Source organism: Onychostruthus taczanowskii, unplaced genomic scaffold (assembly GCF_017590055.1).
Source record: "Onychostruthus taczanowskii isolate IOZ18803 unplaced genomic scaffold, ASM1759005v1 scaffold18, whole genome shotgun sequence".
Taxonomy (NCBI): domain Eukaryota; kingdom Metazoa; phylum Chordata; class Aves; order Passeriformes; family Passeridae; genus Onychostruthus; species Onychostruthus taczanowskii.
The window spans coordinates 9,799,293-9,813,873 of record NW_024499017.1 but is presented as its reverse complement, the minus strand read 5'-3'; the positions used below and the strand labels follow the sequence as shown (position 1 = coordinate 9,813,873).

At 43.6% G+C, this 14,581-nt stretch overlaps 1 protein-coding gene across 1 annotated transcript in view; it reads right to left on the bottom strand.

Moving 5' to 3' along the window:
- LOC121333922 (c-Maf inducing protein) overlaps positions 1 to 14,581 on the bottom strand; it is a 130,443-nt gene that overhangs the window by 2,977 nt on the left and 112,885 nt on the right. Inside the window, exons 11-20 of the mRNA XM_041400726.1 lie at positions 13,924 to 13,989; positions 12,823 to 12,849; positions 12,322 to 12,370; positions 10,721 to 10,828; positions 8,121 to 8,237; positions 6,580 to 6,720; positions 5,616 to 5,663; positions 4,731 to 4,877; positions 2,997 to 3,102; positions 1,867 to 1,937 (exon numbers count right to left, since the gene is read on the bottom strand). Coding sequence (XP_041256660.1) covers positions 1,867 to 1,937; positions 2,997 to 3,102; positions 4,731 to 4,877; positions 5,616 to 5,663; positions 6,580 to 6,720; positions 8,121 to 8,237; positions 10,721 to 10,828; positions 12,322 to 12,370; positions 12,823 to 12,849; positions 13,924 to 13,989 — 880 coding nt within the window. The remainder of the gene's footprint in view (positions 1 to 1,866; positions 1,938 to 2,996; positions 3,103 to 4,730; positions 4,878 to 5,615; positions 5,664 to 6,579; positions 6,721 to 8,120; positions 8,238 to 10,720; positions 10,829 to 12,321; positions 12,371 to 12,822; positions 12,850 to 13,923; positions 13,990 to 14,581) is intronic.

Genomic DNA, 14,581 nt, shown 5'->3' with positions numbered 1-14,581 from the left:
TCTCTGACCATAACTGCACAGCTAATTCTCTCCAAACAAATAAACACTTTTAATTAGGCCAGGGCATAATTGAGGACTTGGAAGTTTCTAGGAGTCATTATTACCTCACTCCTTGATTTATGTGCGCGCATATTTTGATAAGAGCTATTCATAATCCTACAGACACTGCCAGCAAATAATTTTTCAGTTAGGCAATAATGACTTCAGTAGTGGGTGTTTATTTATTGTCTGGTTCAGCCTGCCTGGTACATATGTGGGTGTCTGTGTGTGTGCAAGTGTGTTTAGTGGGGTGGGGGATGGAGCTGAGAGGAAATGTCATCACTGGCTTGTGCCCCAAATGCTCTTGCAGATCAACATGAGAAGAAGGAATGATTTGTATCAAAAATATGTTCTTTGAAGTCTGAGCTGCTCTTAACAAACCTACAACCATGTGCCCCAGGGAGAGAAACTACTACCTTTGAACAAACACAGAGCCCTAGAATAATAGCACCAAGATAAATCTCAATGGAAGAGGTGAAAGGGGAAAAAGTTATGTCTGCCTGGTTTCTCAGCTTTTTGAATTCTCTGCAATCATCAGGACTTGGATTACAGGCAGTTTTGCTGTTTGCCCTGGCAAGTCACTTTTCTTTGTGGCTGCTAAGGACTATTAATGCCATACCAGAGCAGAGGGAACCAGTTAGGAAAGTGTGAGTTTCAGTAAGAAGTGAGTGGCAAAGGGGCTCAAAAGCAGGGGTGGGACCAGGGGAGCCTTTCAATAGATGCAATTTCAGAGCCCTGGGCCAAATACAGCATTGACCTTGATTGTCTGTAAATGCCTGGGGCCTGATACAAGCTCCATTGTGTGAACCCATCTGCAAGCCAGCTGTTAATTCCAAGGACTTCTTTGCATATACAATTGTGACACGAGTTTTTAAAACTTGATCTTGAAAACTCCATGCAAGCAGCATTGCAGCCGAGTCCCTGGGGGAGCCCTGGCTCCACAACCAGAACCAAAGATAGATGCTTGCAGTGGATTTTGAAAGCAGAGCAGTTACAAGACTTGCTTCAAGTTCCAAACTCAACCCAAGGTTGTGACCTTTTAAGTAAACGTGGCCCAATCTGTTTCAACATCCAGGACAAGCAAATGTCAAGTTTCATCTTGAGTCCTTGGGTCTCTAAGGTAAGATTTTGGGAGATGCGACTCACACACCACAAGAATGAAGGCCGAGTCCACGTGAACTCACGAAAGCCAACACATCTCAGGTAAGCTTTGAAACCACCTGGGGCTACATGCTGGTTCTCTACACCATTGTGCCTAAGTGGTTATAAACTCACAGTAAAACCAGACATTAGATGTCAAATTTCAGAACTGAGCATCTGTGCAGACATTTCTGCTCAGAGCCCAATTCCAGTCCTAGAGGTGTCAAGACAAATTTGCATCTTCCTTGATGCTTTCAGTTCTCCCTTTGCTTTCCAAATCAAAACTTGACAATACTGTTCACTCAAGTTACTTTTGGTGCTGTTAATAGTACAGGATATGGTGTGCAGTAGATTGTACCTGTCTCTGTATCCTCATCAGAAACAATCAATTTATGAAACTTTTACTGATAAAGCTTTTACTGTTGATAGCACAGGCAAAAAGACTGAGTTGCTGATTCTATCTCATACTTCTCCATTCAGTATATTAAATGTTTCCTGGGTCCGTTGAAGCCAGCAACCTCACAATGCTGCTTTCAGTCATTATACCCACAAAATAAGCCACTTCACCCTCTCCAGATAACTTTCATGCTACCCACTCCACAGAGTCACTTCTCCCTGCCCTAGGCACCACCACCCTGCTCTTGCTACAGATACTTCTCATCTTTAGAGGATGCAATTCACAAATACCTTGAGATCTTCGTAGGTATCTGCTGAAAGTTTGGTGCTGTTCATATTTAAACTACACAGGCTCTTCATGGCTGAAAGAGAAAACACACACATATTTATGATCATGCTGCATTTTCTTAAAATATCATGCTTGCAGTAGGCCAAAGCATAAACAAGACATGACTATGTGCAGCACTCCCAGGAAAAAGCTGAATAGCATAAAATATAGAAATACAAATGGATAAACAGCTGTTTGGGCCCTCATCCAGGAAAAAGTCCCTATTTAGGAAGGGCCATTAAGCATATGCTTAAGACTGCTGACTTCAAAGGAGTTCAGTCAACTTCTCATAATCGGTTTCCTGCACATTATTCTGAATAGTGCCCGTTCTCAGTGCTCTGCGTGGTGCTCACAGGGGCCATGCTGATCTGGCAGTCCTCCCTCTCCTCCCCCCATTCCCATTTTAGGCTCCAGTACTTAGCAGAATAGTTTCCTAAGATGAGCCATAACTACTGGCCTGTCTGGCACGTCTGCTAAGGATCAAGACTATTAAAGTAGCCCTCCAAAGCCAGCAGTGAGGTTTGTAAAGCACTGCTGGGTGCTTTACGGGAGGGAGTTTCACTCCAGCACATCAAGCTCCTCTCAGGGAATCCTGGATGCCTCGCTCTGCCTTGCCTTGTTTAAACCAAGAACAGGGAGAGTTTCACCTCTCCAAAAACAAAGGAACAAAAAATGCCAGGAGGAGTGTGGAACCTGCTGTATGCAGCTGTGGAGAAGCTGCCAGATGTCTTTGCAATCTTCACCTCCTGCAGCACAAAGGCAGGTCCCACCCAGAGGGGATACCCATAGGAAGAAATCTGGGAAGCCCCTGGGCAACAGGTGCCATCAGTGAAGAAAGATCGAGAGTATGGCTCAGGAGGACAAAGCCCACACGAGGCCACCCAGTGCCATCAGGCTCAGGTGACCATCCCACATCTGGACAGCTGCAGGACGGGGCAGCGAGGAGGGAAGATTAAACCCAAACACAGCCACAGCCTGTCCTAAACCCCTGCAGAAGCAGCGCTGCAGCACTGAGAGATCCACCCCCAGCCCAAACCCACAGGAACTGCTCAGAACCCACCCAAGCGTCCCACGCAGCCCCTTTGTCACTCACAGCTCAGTGCCAGCAGCCCGGCGTCCGTCACCGGGGTCTCGCACAGGTTGAGCACTTGCAGCATGGTGAGGTGCTCGGACAGGAGCCGCAGCCCCGCGTCGCCGAACTGCGGGGCACAAGCAGAGCCGGGTCAGACACCAGCTGGGGCACCCACACCTCGTGCAGGAGCCTCAGTGCAAACAGGGCCGTGGAAACGGGGTCTGACCGAGGTGGGAACGGGGTCTGACCGAGGTGGAAACGGGGTCTGACCGAGGTGGGAACGGGGTCTGACCGAGGTGGGAACGGGGTCTGACCGAGGTGGGAACGGGGTCTGACCGAGGTGGAAACGGGGTCTGACCCAGCCCTCCTCGCTCACCACCATCGCCAAGGACAGCAGAGAAAGCAAATAGTTTTATCTCTGCCTCGCAGGCGGGGAACAGAGAAATTAAGTGACTTGTGTGCACTTAACCACAGGCCATCACTTAATTAGACTGGTGCCTTTGAAGCCTGGACTTTGTAGGAGCGGGCTCCCACCCAGGCTATACACGACGGTTATGGCAGCCTCAGCCAGTTCCCAACCACATCACACAAAAAAAGCACAGTGCAAGTGGTATTAATTAGCTATTTTGGTCTCAAGAACAATGCACTATTGATTGGTAATTGTTCTATTGACCCACTTGGTTTCTGCTGTTTCTAAACTCTAGATTAATGGAAAACAGGATATCGCAAAATAAAATGGAATCTAAACCCTTTTTTTCCTTTTTTTAATTAAAAAAAAAACCCTGCACAAAAAGCAGGCTCTTTGTTCAGTAAAATCAAATTAATTTTGAACAAAAAGTGTCAAAGTTTCTCAGATGCAAAAATTACATTGTTAAGACAAATCTGGAGAACATACAGTTAAAACAAGGAAGCAATCAGTTTCTACTTAATATTCAGCACACACACAAAAAAAAAAAAAAAAAGAAAAGGATATTTCTGGCATACAAAGCAGTTAGGAAAACAAAACAAAATATTTACATGACATTTTGGTAAAAAAATGCTGCTTTTTGTGGTTGTGGTGACAATAATCGTATTTTCAAGTGAGCACTAAAAATAGGTGCTAACAGAAAATGGGGAAAACCTATTCAGTGGAGAACCTCAGACAGCAAAACCAGCAGGGAACTATAGAAGAAAAAAATTAATTTTAGAAGCTCCTTCAATCAACAGCTGAGTAATTTGTTCAGTTAACTTAGGTCTTTTTTTTGCTTACAAAATAATCACATTCTCATTATAATTTCCTTCTACTTATTCATTATCTGAGCTTCTTTTTGTTGCTGTTGGGTTGATCAGCTTTCAAGCAATTCACTGCTTAAACTGCAAAGACTGTGCTTTGCTTGACCACATGAGCTTCACAGCATCATTTTTTCATTTTTTAACTGGGTGAAAGCAGAAGCATTTCCCAGATGAACAGCACAGGTTCTACTCAGCACACAGCAGCAACCATGCCCAACTGGAACATTCAACCCAAGACAGCAGCAAGACTTTTATAATTAAAAATAAAACAAAAATTAAAAATCGGAATAAAAAAAGGGGTGAAGAGAAAAAAAAAATCAGCTGCCAAGATGAGCTAAACCACAGGAAGGCCCTGTAAAAATAGCAGGAGGACAAAGTAATCTAAGCAAGCCTCTACGCACACTCTTGTGCTGACGTAGTGTGGAATTTCGGAATTAGTCAGCACTGGCTCCTGCTCTGAGCCTCGGGCTGCAGAGCACTCACCTGAGTTGACCACAGGTTCAGCTGCTTGAGCGAAGGCAGTTTGATGAGGTGCTCAGCACAAGCACTTGTCACATTGGTGAAGGCCAGGCTGAGGTTTTCCAGATTCCCAAAAGATCCCGAGCTCAGCAGGCGGGCCAGGTCTGCATCCTGAAAGCAGACAGGAGATTGGTAAGAGAGATTGCGGATGCCCAGCCTGGAAGCGTGCGGTGTCACCGATACTGGTAACCAGAGCGACTTGCACAACTGCTCCACTTGTTTACAGTAACAGAGAACCACACAGAGCAGTTTCTGTTTGTTTGGCAAGCAGCTGGGCTCTTGTGGCAGCGTTGCTTCACACACCCTGGGAAAAATTTGTCCAAACATTAGGACAAAAATGTCCTTTGCGTGTGTATCCTTACGAGACACAAAGGCTTCAGTGTCAGAGCAAAGGCTGAAGATGGGTCTTTAAACATCATGAAGATTTAACCATGAGGTCCAGGTCCCACCTGTGCTCAGCACCATTACCTGGCCTCACTGAGGTTAGTCTGGGTTTGCACCAAGCTTAAATGCAATAGTGCTGGGTCTCTTTGAGACTTCCATGACTAAAATCCAGAACTGGACATTGTGATGTTTCCCTTTGTAATGTAAAATTCTGTCCCCGGAGCTGCCATTCCAAATCTGAGCAACACTATTAATGTGAGAGCCTGCTTCTGGTGCTGGAAACTACTGCACAGACCCAAGAGAAGAAATGTGCCCTTAGTTGTGTAAACTCCAGTTGTGTTGACAGAGCAAGTGGAATGGCTCCCCACTCAACTGCCCAAAACCACTGTGCCACATGGCAAACATAAATCAAGTGTTTAAACATGGAAAGACAAAGGTGTTTTTCTATTGACATGATTAACTTACTGTGGACTTGGATGGCAGTGTTAACCTTGTGGGGCCACCTTTTCTTTGCTGTAAAAGAGAAGACATTTTGGTCAAACAAGCTGCCATTCTACATTTGAGCCTCACTGAAGTACAGCAAGCTCCTCACTAGCACTAACCCTGCTCCCATTTCAAAGCTTCCTGCCAGCCCTTCCACCTCATCCCTGCTCCCCCTGCCCTGAGTGTGCCTGCTGCTCCCCAGGGGACACCCCCTCATCATGAAGTGGGTCTTCATGCCATTCATCTGCTTCAGCCTGCCAGCATTTGGCTACTTTCACTTTAAAGGAAACAGCTTTAAAATGCTGGGCAAAGTGAGCAATGGGGTTAAGACGGCACAGCTGATAAAATAATTTGCTTGACTTCAAAAAAAAACCATCTACTTTTCAGGCTGGGAGAAGGGGTTAAAGACAAATATAAATGTGAAAGAGGAAAGAGGAAGTTTGTGGGTATGTTTGCCTAGGTGAAAAAGTGCTAATGCAAGCAGGTCCATTTTAAATCTGTAGGTCCTCTCTTTAAAATCAGGAAGAATCTTTTTGTACAGGCTCTAGCTCTGAGAACTAGACCCAAAGAGCATCTCAGTGAAATGCTGTGAATGCCAGAGCATTGAGAAATGCTGGCCAGCACCAGAACCATTTGCTACTCATATGTCAAAAGGTGGCAGAATTTGACAAGCTGACTTGTAAGCTCTTGAGACAGCAGGGTTTCACCTTTATTCCTTCACAGGGATCCTAAGCAGGTTATTGAATATCATTCATAAACATAGTATGGGATTAGTCACGTCAGTAAATATCACACAGTATATATATTCACAGTGAAATCCTCTGAGGACTGCTCCCATCCTGTTGTTAACTGGGAATTTCACACCCTGCTTGTCTTTCTTTTGTACCTCCATTTGTGGAGAGCACAGAGCCCAACGTGCTATGGCAATGTGTGCAGGGTGACATACCAGCTCCTTTAACTCCCTCTGCCTCTCACACAGCTGTTCATACATTCTCTTTCCCACGTCTGTGCTTTCCAGGGTGGAGATGATCTGGAGCTGGGTGTCATTATTGTCAATGATGTTGTATTCCAGCATCAAACACAAAATCTAGCAGCAGAACAAAAGGAGAGTGGTCAGTGCAGGGTTTTCGTTCCATTTCTTTCAAATATCCCAGTTACACTGGGCAAGGTAGTTTAAATTCCTGGGTAAGTTTTTAGAGTGTGCAATAAGGAGGTTAGATTAGAGGATATAGCAATATTTATGCCACTTCCAACACATGAAATTTATTTTTGATTTGTAAAGAATGAAGTGTAATCTCCAAAAGCCAGCCTGTCTATCCTGCTCCCCATTAGTGCTCATTCCTTCTGACTGAGAGGTGCAATTATTTGCATCAGACCTGGGAGATGGCTCCATGCCACAGCCCTCTCCAGAACAGGTACAACTGATCCAGTATTTCCCAGGTCCAGGGGCTGGGCTGGGCATTGGCAGGGCTGGGACACTGCACAGCAGCCTTAGGGATTTTCCATCCCTAAGTGCTGGGACTTCTGTGCAAGCAGAACACGTGTGAGGTGCACCCAGTCCACAAGGCAGGATGGGCAAAGGGCACAGAGGCTCCAAGAGAAGAAGCTGGGAGCTCACTGCTGTGGCCAGGACATGCCTCACCTCACTGGGAACAAACCCAGCTCACCTGGGGAAGGGACTGCCAGGAGCAACTCAGATCCCAAGGGATGATTCCAGTGGCTCACACAGATTTAGGACACAAGCTGCCTCTCCACATTGCTTTCCCTTTTCAGCTATGTATCATGCCATTGCAATTAAAATGCAAAGCTTTTATTCCCTCCACAATTTCAATTATTTTTAATGAAGAAAAAAAAATCCAGCAATGTTATATTCAAATGCATGCAGCATGCTCCTTTATTTACTGGATTAAATTAGCATGCAAAAATCTAAGTCAATGAAAAACTGTAACTCCTTCCATCTATTTATCTACTCTCTTTCTGCTGATAATGACATTTATCAGGAAACTTCTCTTAAGAAACCCAGAAAAATACATATAAACTATTAGCACAACAAAAAGTAACAAATCATAAGCATAAAAAAGTGTATTAATGCAAGCAAATAAGGTTTTATAAAGGCACTTCCTGTGCACTGCTCATTTTGCAGGTGGCAAGACAAGAATCAGGCATTTCATAACAGAAAAGCCTTGTGGTTTTGAATTGTGATCTATGACCACAGCCTTCAACACCATGGCCATTTATTTCCCATCCTAACCTCTCCAGCTGCATTACAGCAAACAACCTCTTTGTCCAAAAATTCATGCACCCACTTTCATTTAATTCAGTCTCATATCTACAGAACAACAATATTCTGTTCCCCTTATTCAGAGAACCACAACCAGCCACTGCTGGTGTTTGACACAACACAAACCTGACTCCTGCTAGAGCCAGTTCTGGGAAAGGCACTGTGAACCTGAGCACTGCTCATGACCACAGGATTTTAGGGCTTACCTCTACCATCGTCTGGTTACCCCTCAAAGCCAGCAGCATGCAAGGTCCCAATTTATTTTCAGCAAGTGAAAGCAGGAATTTCTTTGTTTTATAGCAGGATCCCATTAAAATATGAACCTATTCAAGAAACAGAGGTAAAATTAGGGGTGTAGGCTTAAGAAACACATATACCTCTGGAAGGGATATTGTTAGGAAGTCAGAAAGTGTTAACTATTTGCAATAAACCTAAAGGAATCTTTACAGTTAGGACTGCAGTGTCTCAACAGCTTTACTGCTGAATGTGACTTTTTGAAGAAGGTGATGCCCAGTGAGCTCTGAGGGAGTGGGAAGTTTTACTCCATAAAGGAGCCCAGCTGACAGCCTGACAGAGGCTCCCCAGGAAACATCAGAGCAGCTGTGCAATTGCCCCCATTCCCAGTAACCTGATGAACCCAGCCCCGGGGGAACCAGCGGGGATTTTGCTTTCGCATCTGTTTGCGCTTGGGTTTCTCTGGAAATGCCAGCTGGGGAGCAGGGGCTGTGTGGGATGGGTGTCTAGGTAAAAGGCAGTGCTGCTGGCAATCTGCTGGCCTTGGATAAGGGGTGCTGACAGACACAATCACCTGTTCAGGATGAAGAGACAGGATCTGACTGGGGAAGGAAGGACTGCTTTAAGAAAATCTGGCAGCCCTAAGCACTAAGTCAGGGATGACTTCATGGGTTTTCATGCTCTTGGGCCACTATCCTGCTTTCTCTTTTGTCAGTTTTCCCTGAAAGGAAAGAACTGCTGAGAACATGCCCTGAGTGGCACTCCTTTGAGCCCCTGAGCTGACAAAACTGCCGTGCAGACTCTCTGAAAGCTCCAGAAAGCAGCATTTGATATCACATAGTAACGCCTGGAAATGGCGGAAATGCAAAGCCACTTGTACAAATCAAATACGTCTCTTCGCAGAAAATAAGCTGGACATATTCTTTCCAATGTAGAAGCCTTAGAGATTAAATGCAGGGAAGTCTGGGTTCATAGAAGAAAGTCTTATTTCATAACCCAGATGGCTGATTCACCGTTTGCTGCAGAGCATTACGTGAGAATTTGCATTTTCCAACAGCCTAGGCAGGAAGAGCTCCATTATGTGGACACAACATCAACACTACCCTACAATAACCTTGTAAATACATTCTATACATTCTGTGGCCCTCCTGGATCATGGCATTGCCTGCACTATGTTCAATACTGCTAAAATATCACAACCATGCCATGATGAAGTCAATTCTATGTGAATCATGGCTTCATTACCAGCAAGCTCTTTAGAAAAACATAAAATCTTTTTTTCCTTAAGCATCCATCAGCTCAGGTGGCCTTTAAAAATGTGAACCAAGCCAAAAGAGATTTAATTTCATGCAGTTTTCATTAAATTTTTTAGAGGTTTTCTTGAGCAATGGAAAATACTGACACTGACAGTAAAGTAACATTAGGTGCATCTCAGAACAGGGTGTTTTTCCAACTTTATGGTTAGTCGTTAGCAGCTCTTTAAGTATTTATCAACATCCTTGCAAAGGGCACAGAGTACTGCATATTAATGTGTGTTAGCATTGTGCTTTCTCATGCACGCCATCTCCTGATGCTCATAAATATCCTGAATGGCTCTCTGGAGAAATGATACAGTTCTGAAGAAATTTTCTTTTCAAAGATAAAAGACAGATGAACAGTGAAGAGGGGTGAAACCTTTTGTAAACATTCTCCTTCCATTATCAGTTTCAGAGGTATCTGATCCGTCTGAATTTAAGGGTATAGACAGACATTGATGTTCTTTGCATCCCAAAATGTTCAGCATGTGGGAGATGCACGAAGTGTAGAAAGTCACTTCACTATGTACCCAAAGCCAACTTTAACAAATGTTTTCCCCCTTACTAGGGAAAGGCAGTAATATAATTTCCATCTTATTGGTATATGAAGAATTAATACAGAGAGAGACCTACATGACTTGACCCAGGTTGCACAGGAAGACAGTGATGTGCTTAAATCACATCACTGAATAAAACCTGTTATTTTCTGTCTAGCCCTTCTCAGAGTTACAAAAGAAATAACTGCTGGAAATGGAATGCTGGTTTCTAATTACACCTCTTCACAACAATGTAATTGGGCAGAGACACTGATAACACCTTTTTATACCTATCCATCCATCCCTTGATTAAACCAATGTAACTGCTGGTTTTAAATTCCAGGTTGGCCTATAAATGTAAACTATAGGTGTGCATGTACAGAACAGTCTGTCTCTCAGTTTTCCTGTTCCCTGAGAGAGGTTTTTATACAGACAAAGATATTTAGAAATACAGAAATACATACATATGCACAAGCATGGTTTGTGTATTACACTAGCAGTGAGAAAACATGCCAAGGTTCAAAAACAGAACAGCAATGTGCTAACCAAACTGTGACTGCAAGGGAGGTCGATGGATTTGGTGGCAGAAAGATCTGGATTTTCTGGTGAACACTCATGGTTAACAAAATTGTGATTCTGACAAATTATTTTTTGACAAAAACAAGCAAATCCTGTTACTGCCAACTAGGCATTAGTTACTTATTGCAAAGTTTGTAAACTCCCATGACTGCAGACACCTACCATACTGGCAAAGAGCTCTCCATCATCATCACAGGCCACTCCCCCAGGGCTGTAGAGCTGGAACCAGCCGTCCTTGCCAGCCCTCACACTCAGCAAACACGAGTGGACCTGCCAAGAAGGGAACACATTGGGGAGGTTACAGCTCCTGCCAATAACCACCAGCATCTCACACACCAGGCCAAAAGTAACTGCAGAACCAGGGACTGCTGGAAATCTCATGGTTAATATTCCAACCTGCAGAGCTGCAGGCCATTCTCTACTCCCAGAATCCTTGGTTTTTTCAGTATAACTAAGAGGGAAGCTGCTTCATTCCTTATTGCATGGCCCTTTTCATTCCCTTCACACAAATCAAACATGAAATGGCTTTAATCGAGAACAGCTCCTTTCACTTGGAAAAAAAACCCAACAAAAAACAAAAAACAACAAACCACCAAAAAAAACAAACAAAAAAACCCCACAAATTTCTCAGCTTCTGTCATTTCCCCCCTGTCCTCCCATCATGTCTGTCTACACATCTGATGTGATCTGCATACCAAATGTGGTGGCTGATGGCTTGCTCATTCCAATCATTAACAATTCTTGTTACTCCTGCTCTAATAAAATTCGACCAGTCAGGGTGAAGGAAATCCACAGGGAAAACTCAACAGGGATACATAACACGGAAGCTGCATTGGAAAACTGGCACCAGTGAGCAACCATTAGTCTAAATTTGGCCCACTGTAGAATTTACTATATTTAGTCCCACAATTTAATAGGGAAGTCATAATTAAACTTTATTTTTTCCTTTTCTTTTTTTTTTCCTTCACTTGAAGAAACAGATGTTCCTTTTCAATTTTTGAGGTGTGTGTGTGTGTGGGAGGTAAATTCTTTCCTTTGGGCACAGAACTCTAGTGACAGATGAAATCCTGGTGCCATTCTATGACAAGGAGGTCTCTTCTGACAAGGGTAACTACTGCTCACAAGAGCTAAACCCATGAAAATGAGGAGTTCTGGGCAGTGATGATACAGCCTCACCCACAGTTTGAGGGAGCTTTCTTGCCTTCATGCCAAAAGCAAGAGTCACGGTGGATGAGAGGTTCCCTGTGACTCAGCCAAGGCTGATGATGCTGAGCAGGCTCTGAGTGCAGCTCCCAGGCAGCAGGCACCAGGAGGCTGCAGCAGCACTCTCACCCCAGTGACACACCCCCACCCCCTTCCTGCTGCCAGTTCATGAGAATTACAGTCATTTGCACACAACAGAGCTGAAACACAGCTACACAAAACCGGTTATTTTGTAAGCTGCATGGATCCATGCATTTTGCTTTCTTCTTTTTTTTTTTTTTTATGTACAAAAGATGAAAGCCTCTGAGTGATCCCACAGAGGGTGAAAATCTTGCTGGTTGCAGCTCAGTGCAGAACAAGGACATCAAATGATGCCAGACAAGGAGGTGACAACACATAAACCTTACACATAAACCACCCTGAGAGGCCACTCCGGCTCAGAGACCCAGGCAGAGTAAAACCACACTGTGTTTTGGAACAAACTACTTAAGCAGAGATCTGAACAAGTGCAGTTGCAATCCCTCCAACTAATGCTCTGTGTAAACTGCCAACAAACTCACTTCTTGCCTCGGGTCTTCTGCAAATCTCTGAATCACATATTTCAGCTCCCTGAAAAAAATAAGAGGAAGAAGGACAAGAATAAGCAGTTGCTGGTTGCAGTATTTGCACAAGTACCATATTTCTCTTGTACAACACCTAAAATTATATATATATTAATGCACTTTAGAGAGAAACAAGTTGAACCCCTTCCACAGAAAGGACATATGATGCCTAAAAGTGATTACCAAGGACAGTAATTTCTAGACAATAGCCTAGAAAATGTTTCAGAGATGGGCACTGACAAACTCCTTTGTAAATTCTATCAGCACCCACTGGCTTTAGTCCTTGGGCTCCTGCTAGCACAATAAATTACAAAGAGAACTTTTTATTGCTAACAGAACATGCCTACAGCCCTTCACAGATAAAAGCCATTAGAGACACAATACTGAATAATGCATCACTGCTATTATTGACTAATACAAGAATTTATTCAATAAAACAAAGGAGCCCCAGAAACTTACTTTGTGAATTTCTCATGTGCGAGAGCCCTGAAATTCAAAACAGAAGAGTATGAGCATCTGAGAGAAAGGAGAGAGGGGGGAAAAAGAGCCCAAAAAACCAAACAAGCACTTTTCAGTTCTTTCCAGATAATAAAAGGACTTGCTAAGCAACTGCAGCACATAAGACAAAAAAAAGAAAAAGTTTCAAAAAATCAGATAAAGCCTCTTTCATTAACCTAGAGGGGAAAATTACTTGGAACAAATCTCGTAGCTTTTCTTGAGTTTGTCTTAGACAAGGCTCTGACTAATATCAGTGGGAGCTTTGGGTCAGAAGAAAGCAAAAGACTTACAGTACCATTATATAATTACAGGGTTTTTCCTACCTCCAAGAGCCAGGTGTATTCTTTAATTGCAAGGCAATTAGGGTATGGCCACAGCTAATTAGCATCATACATCAGTAAAGCAATTAATGGTCATTTTGTGAAGTGCCTTGGATCATGGTATGGTTTACAGCTCCCCCAAGACTCACGTTTGACTTAGGTAATGATGTCTCTGTTACCCATCTCCAAGCTCTCTCTGTAGCCCAGGTAACCTGGCATGGAGGATTAGACCTCTGTGATTCAAGACATCAGGTCATCAGGGGATGTGATAAGCCAGCAAATTGTACAATTACAGGTTGTAATTTTTGTCCGTGGAGGTCTGCACTTTATAAACACCACTGCTCATTAATAGGTTTCCAGGGGAGCTCGGCTGATCCGTAGGGCAGCTTCTTCATTTAATGCAAAATACAAATGACAGGAGTCTCTGTGACGCCAGTAAAGCATCCTCCCCCACTAAATCTCTCACTTTGCTCTCCTCCTCACCAGCTTTCCTCCCCTTCCTGTCTGCCTGCCTCTAGTTAACCATATTTCTTTTCAGGATCATCTGAGAGAAATGGGGAAGGAAGTTGAACGTGGGGAGGTCTTCACATCCCTCTGCATCAGCCAAAATCAACTTCAGTTTCTAAATCAATACTAGAGGCACAAAGCTCCTGTTACCATCACTTTTTACTTGATGTATATTTCATCATAAAAAACCAGTAACAAGAACAAGCCAGTAAATACTAAGACAATGCAAACTCACTCCTTGGGAAACGGGATAGGCTGAAGCAAGCTGGCCAGGGCTGGTCTCCAGTCATCATAGTCTGACCTGCAAAATGAACATTTTGTTAACAGGTTACCAGGTTTGAAGTATGGTTTGCCAACAGTTAGTTTAAGGAGTTAAAAGCTTTTTACTGTGGGCACCAACAACCTTTCTGGTTTACTGAAGCACTCTCAAAATCTACAGTGACATTTTCCTTTCCATTTCCAGCACATTCTCCATTGAGGCACAATAAATCTGGTATTTACAGTGATCTCCAGAGAGGCCTTCTTTATGTCAACTTAAAGACATTTGCTGTTTAGGAAACCTGTTGACATTTAATCACTAAGTAATACTTTCATCTAAGTTGGTAGAACAATTACCAGGCCACTGCTATTTAAAGCTCTTCTCTACATTTAAACTGGAAATTTTCTTTGCTACAAGACATAAGCCCATTTGTAAAAAACAACAATACCCCTGAATCCATTTCTGACACAAAACCCAACAGCCAAAGCCCAGACCCTGGCTCCCAGTCCCATTAGTAACAATGAGTACACACAGAAGTGAATTTTACATGGCCTGAAACACCTAGGGATGTCTGTAGAAACAACCTAGAAGAGCCTGCTGCCTCCTCTTAGTGCTGCTACCTTTTGGATTTCAG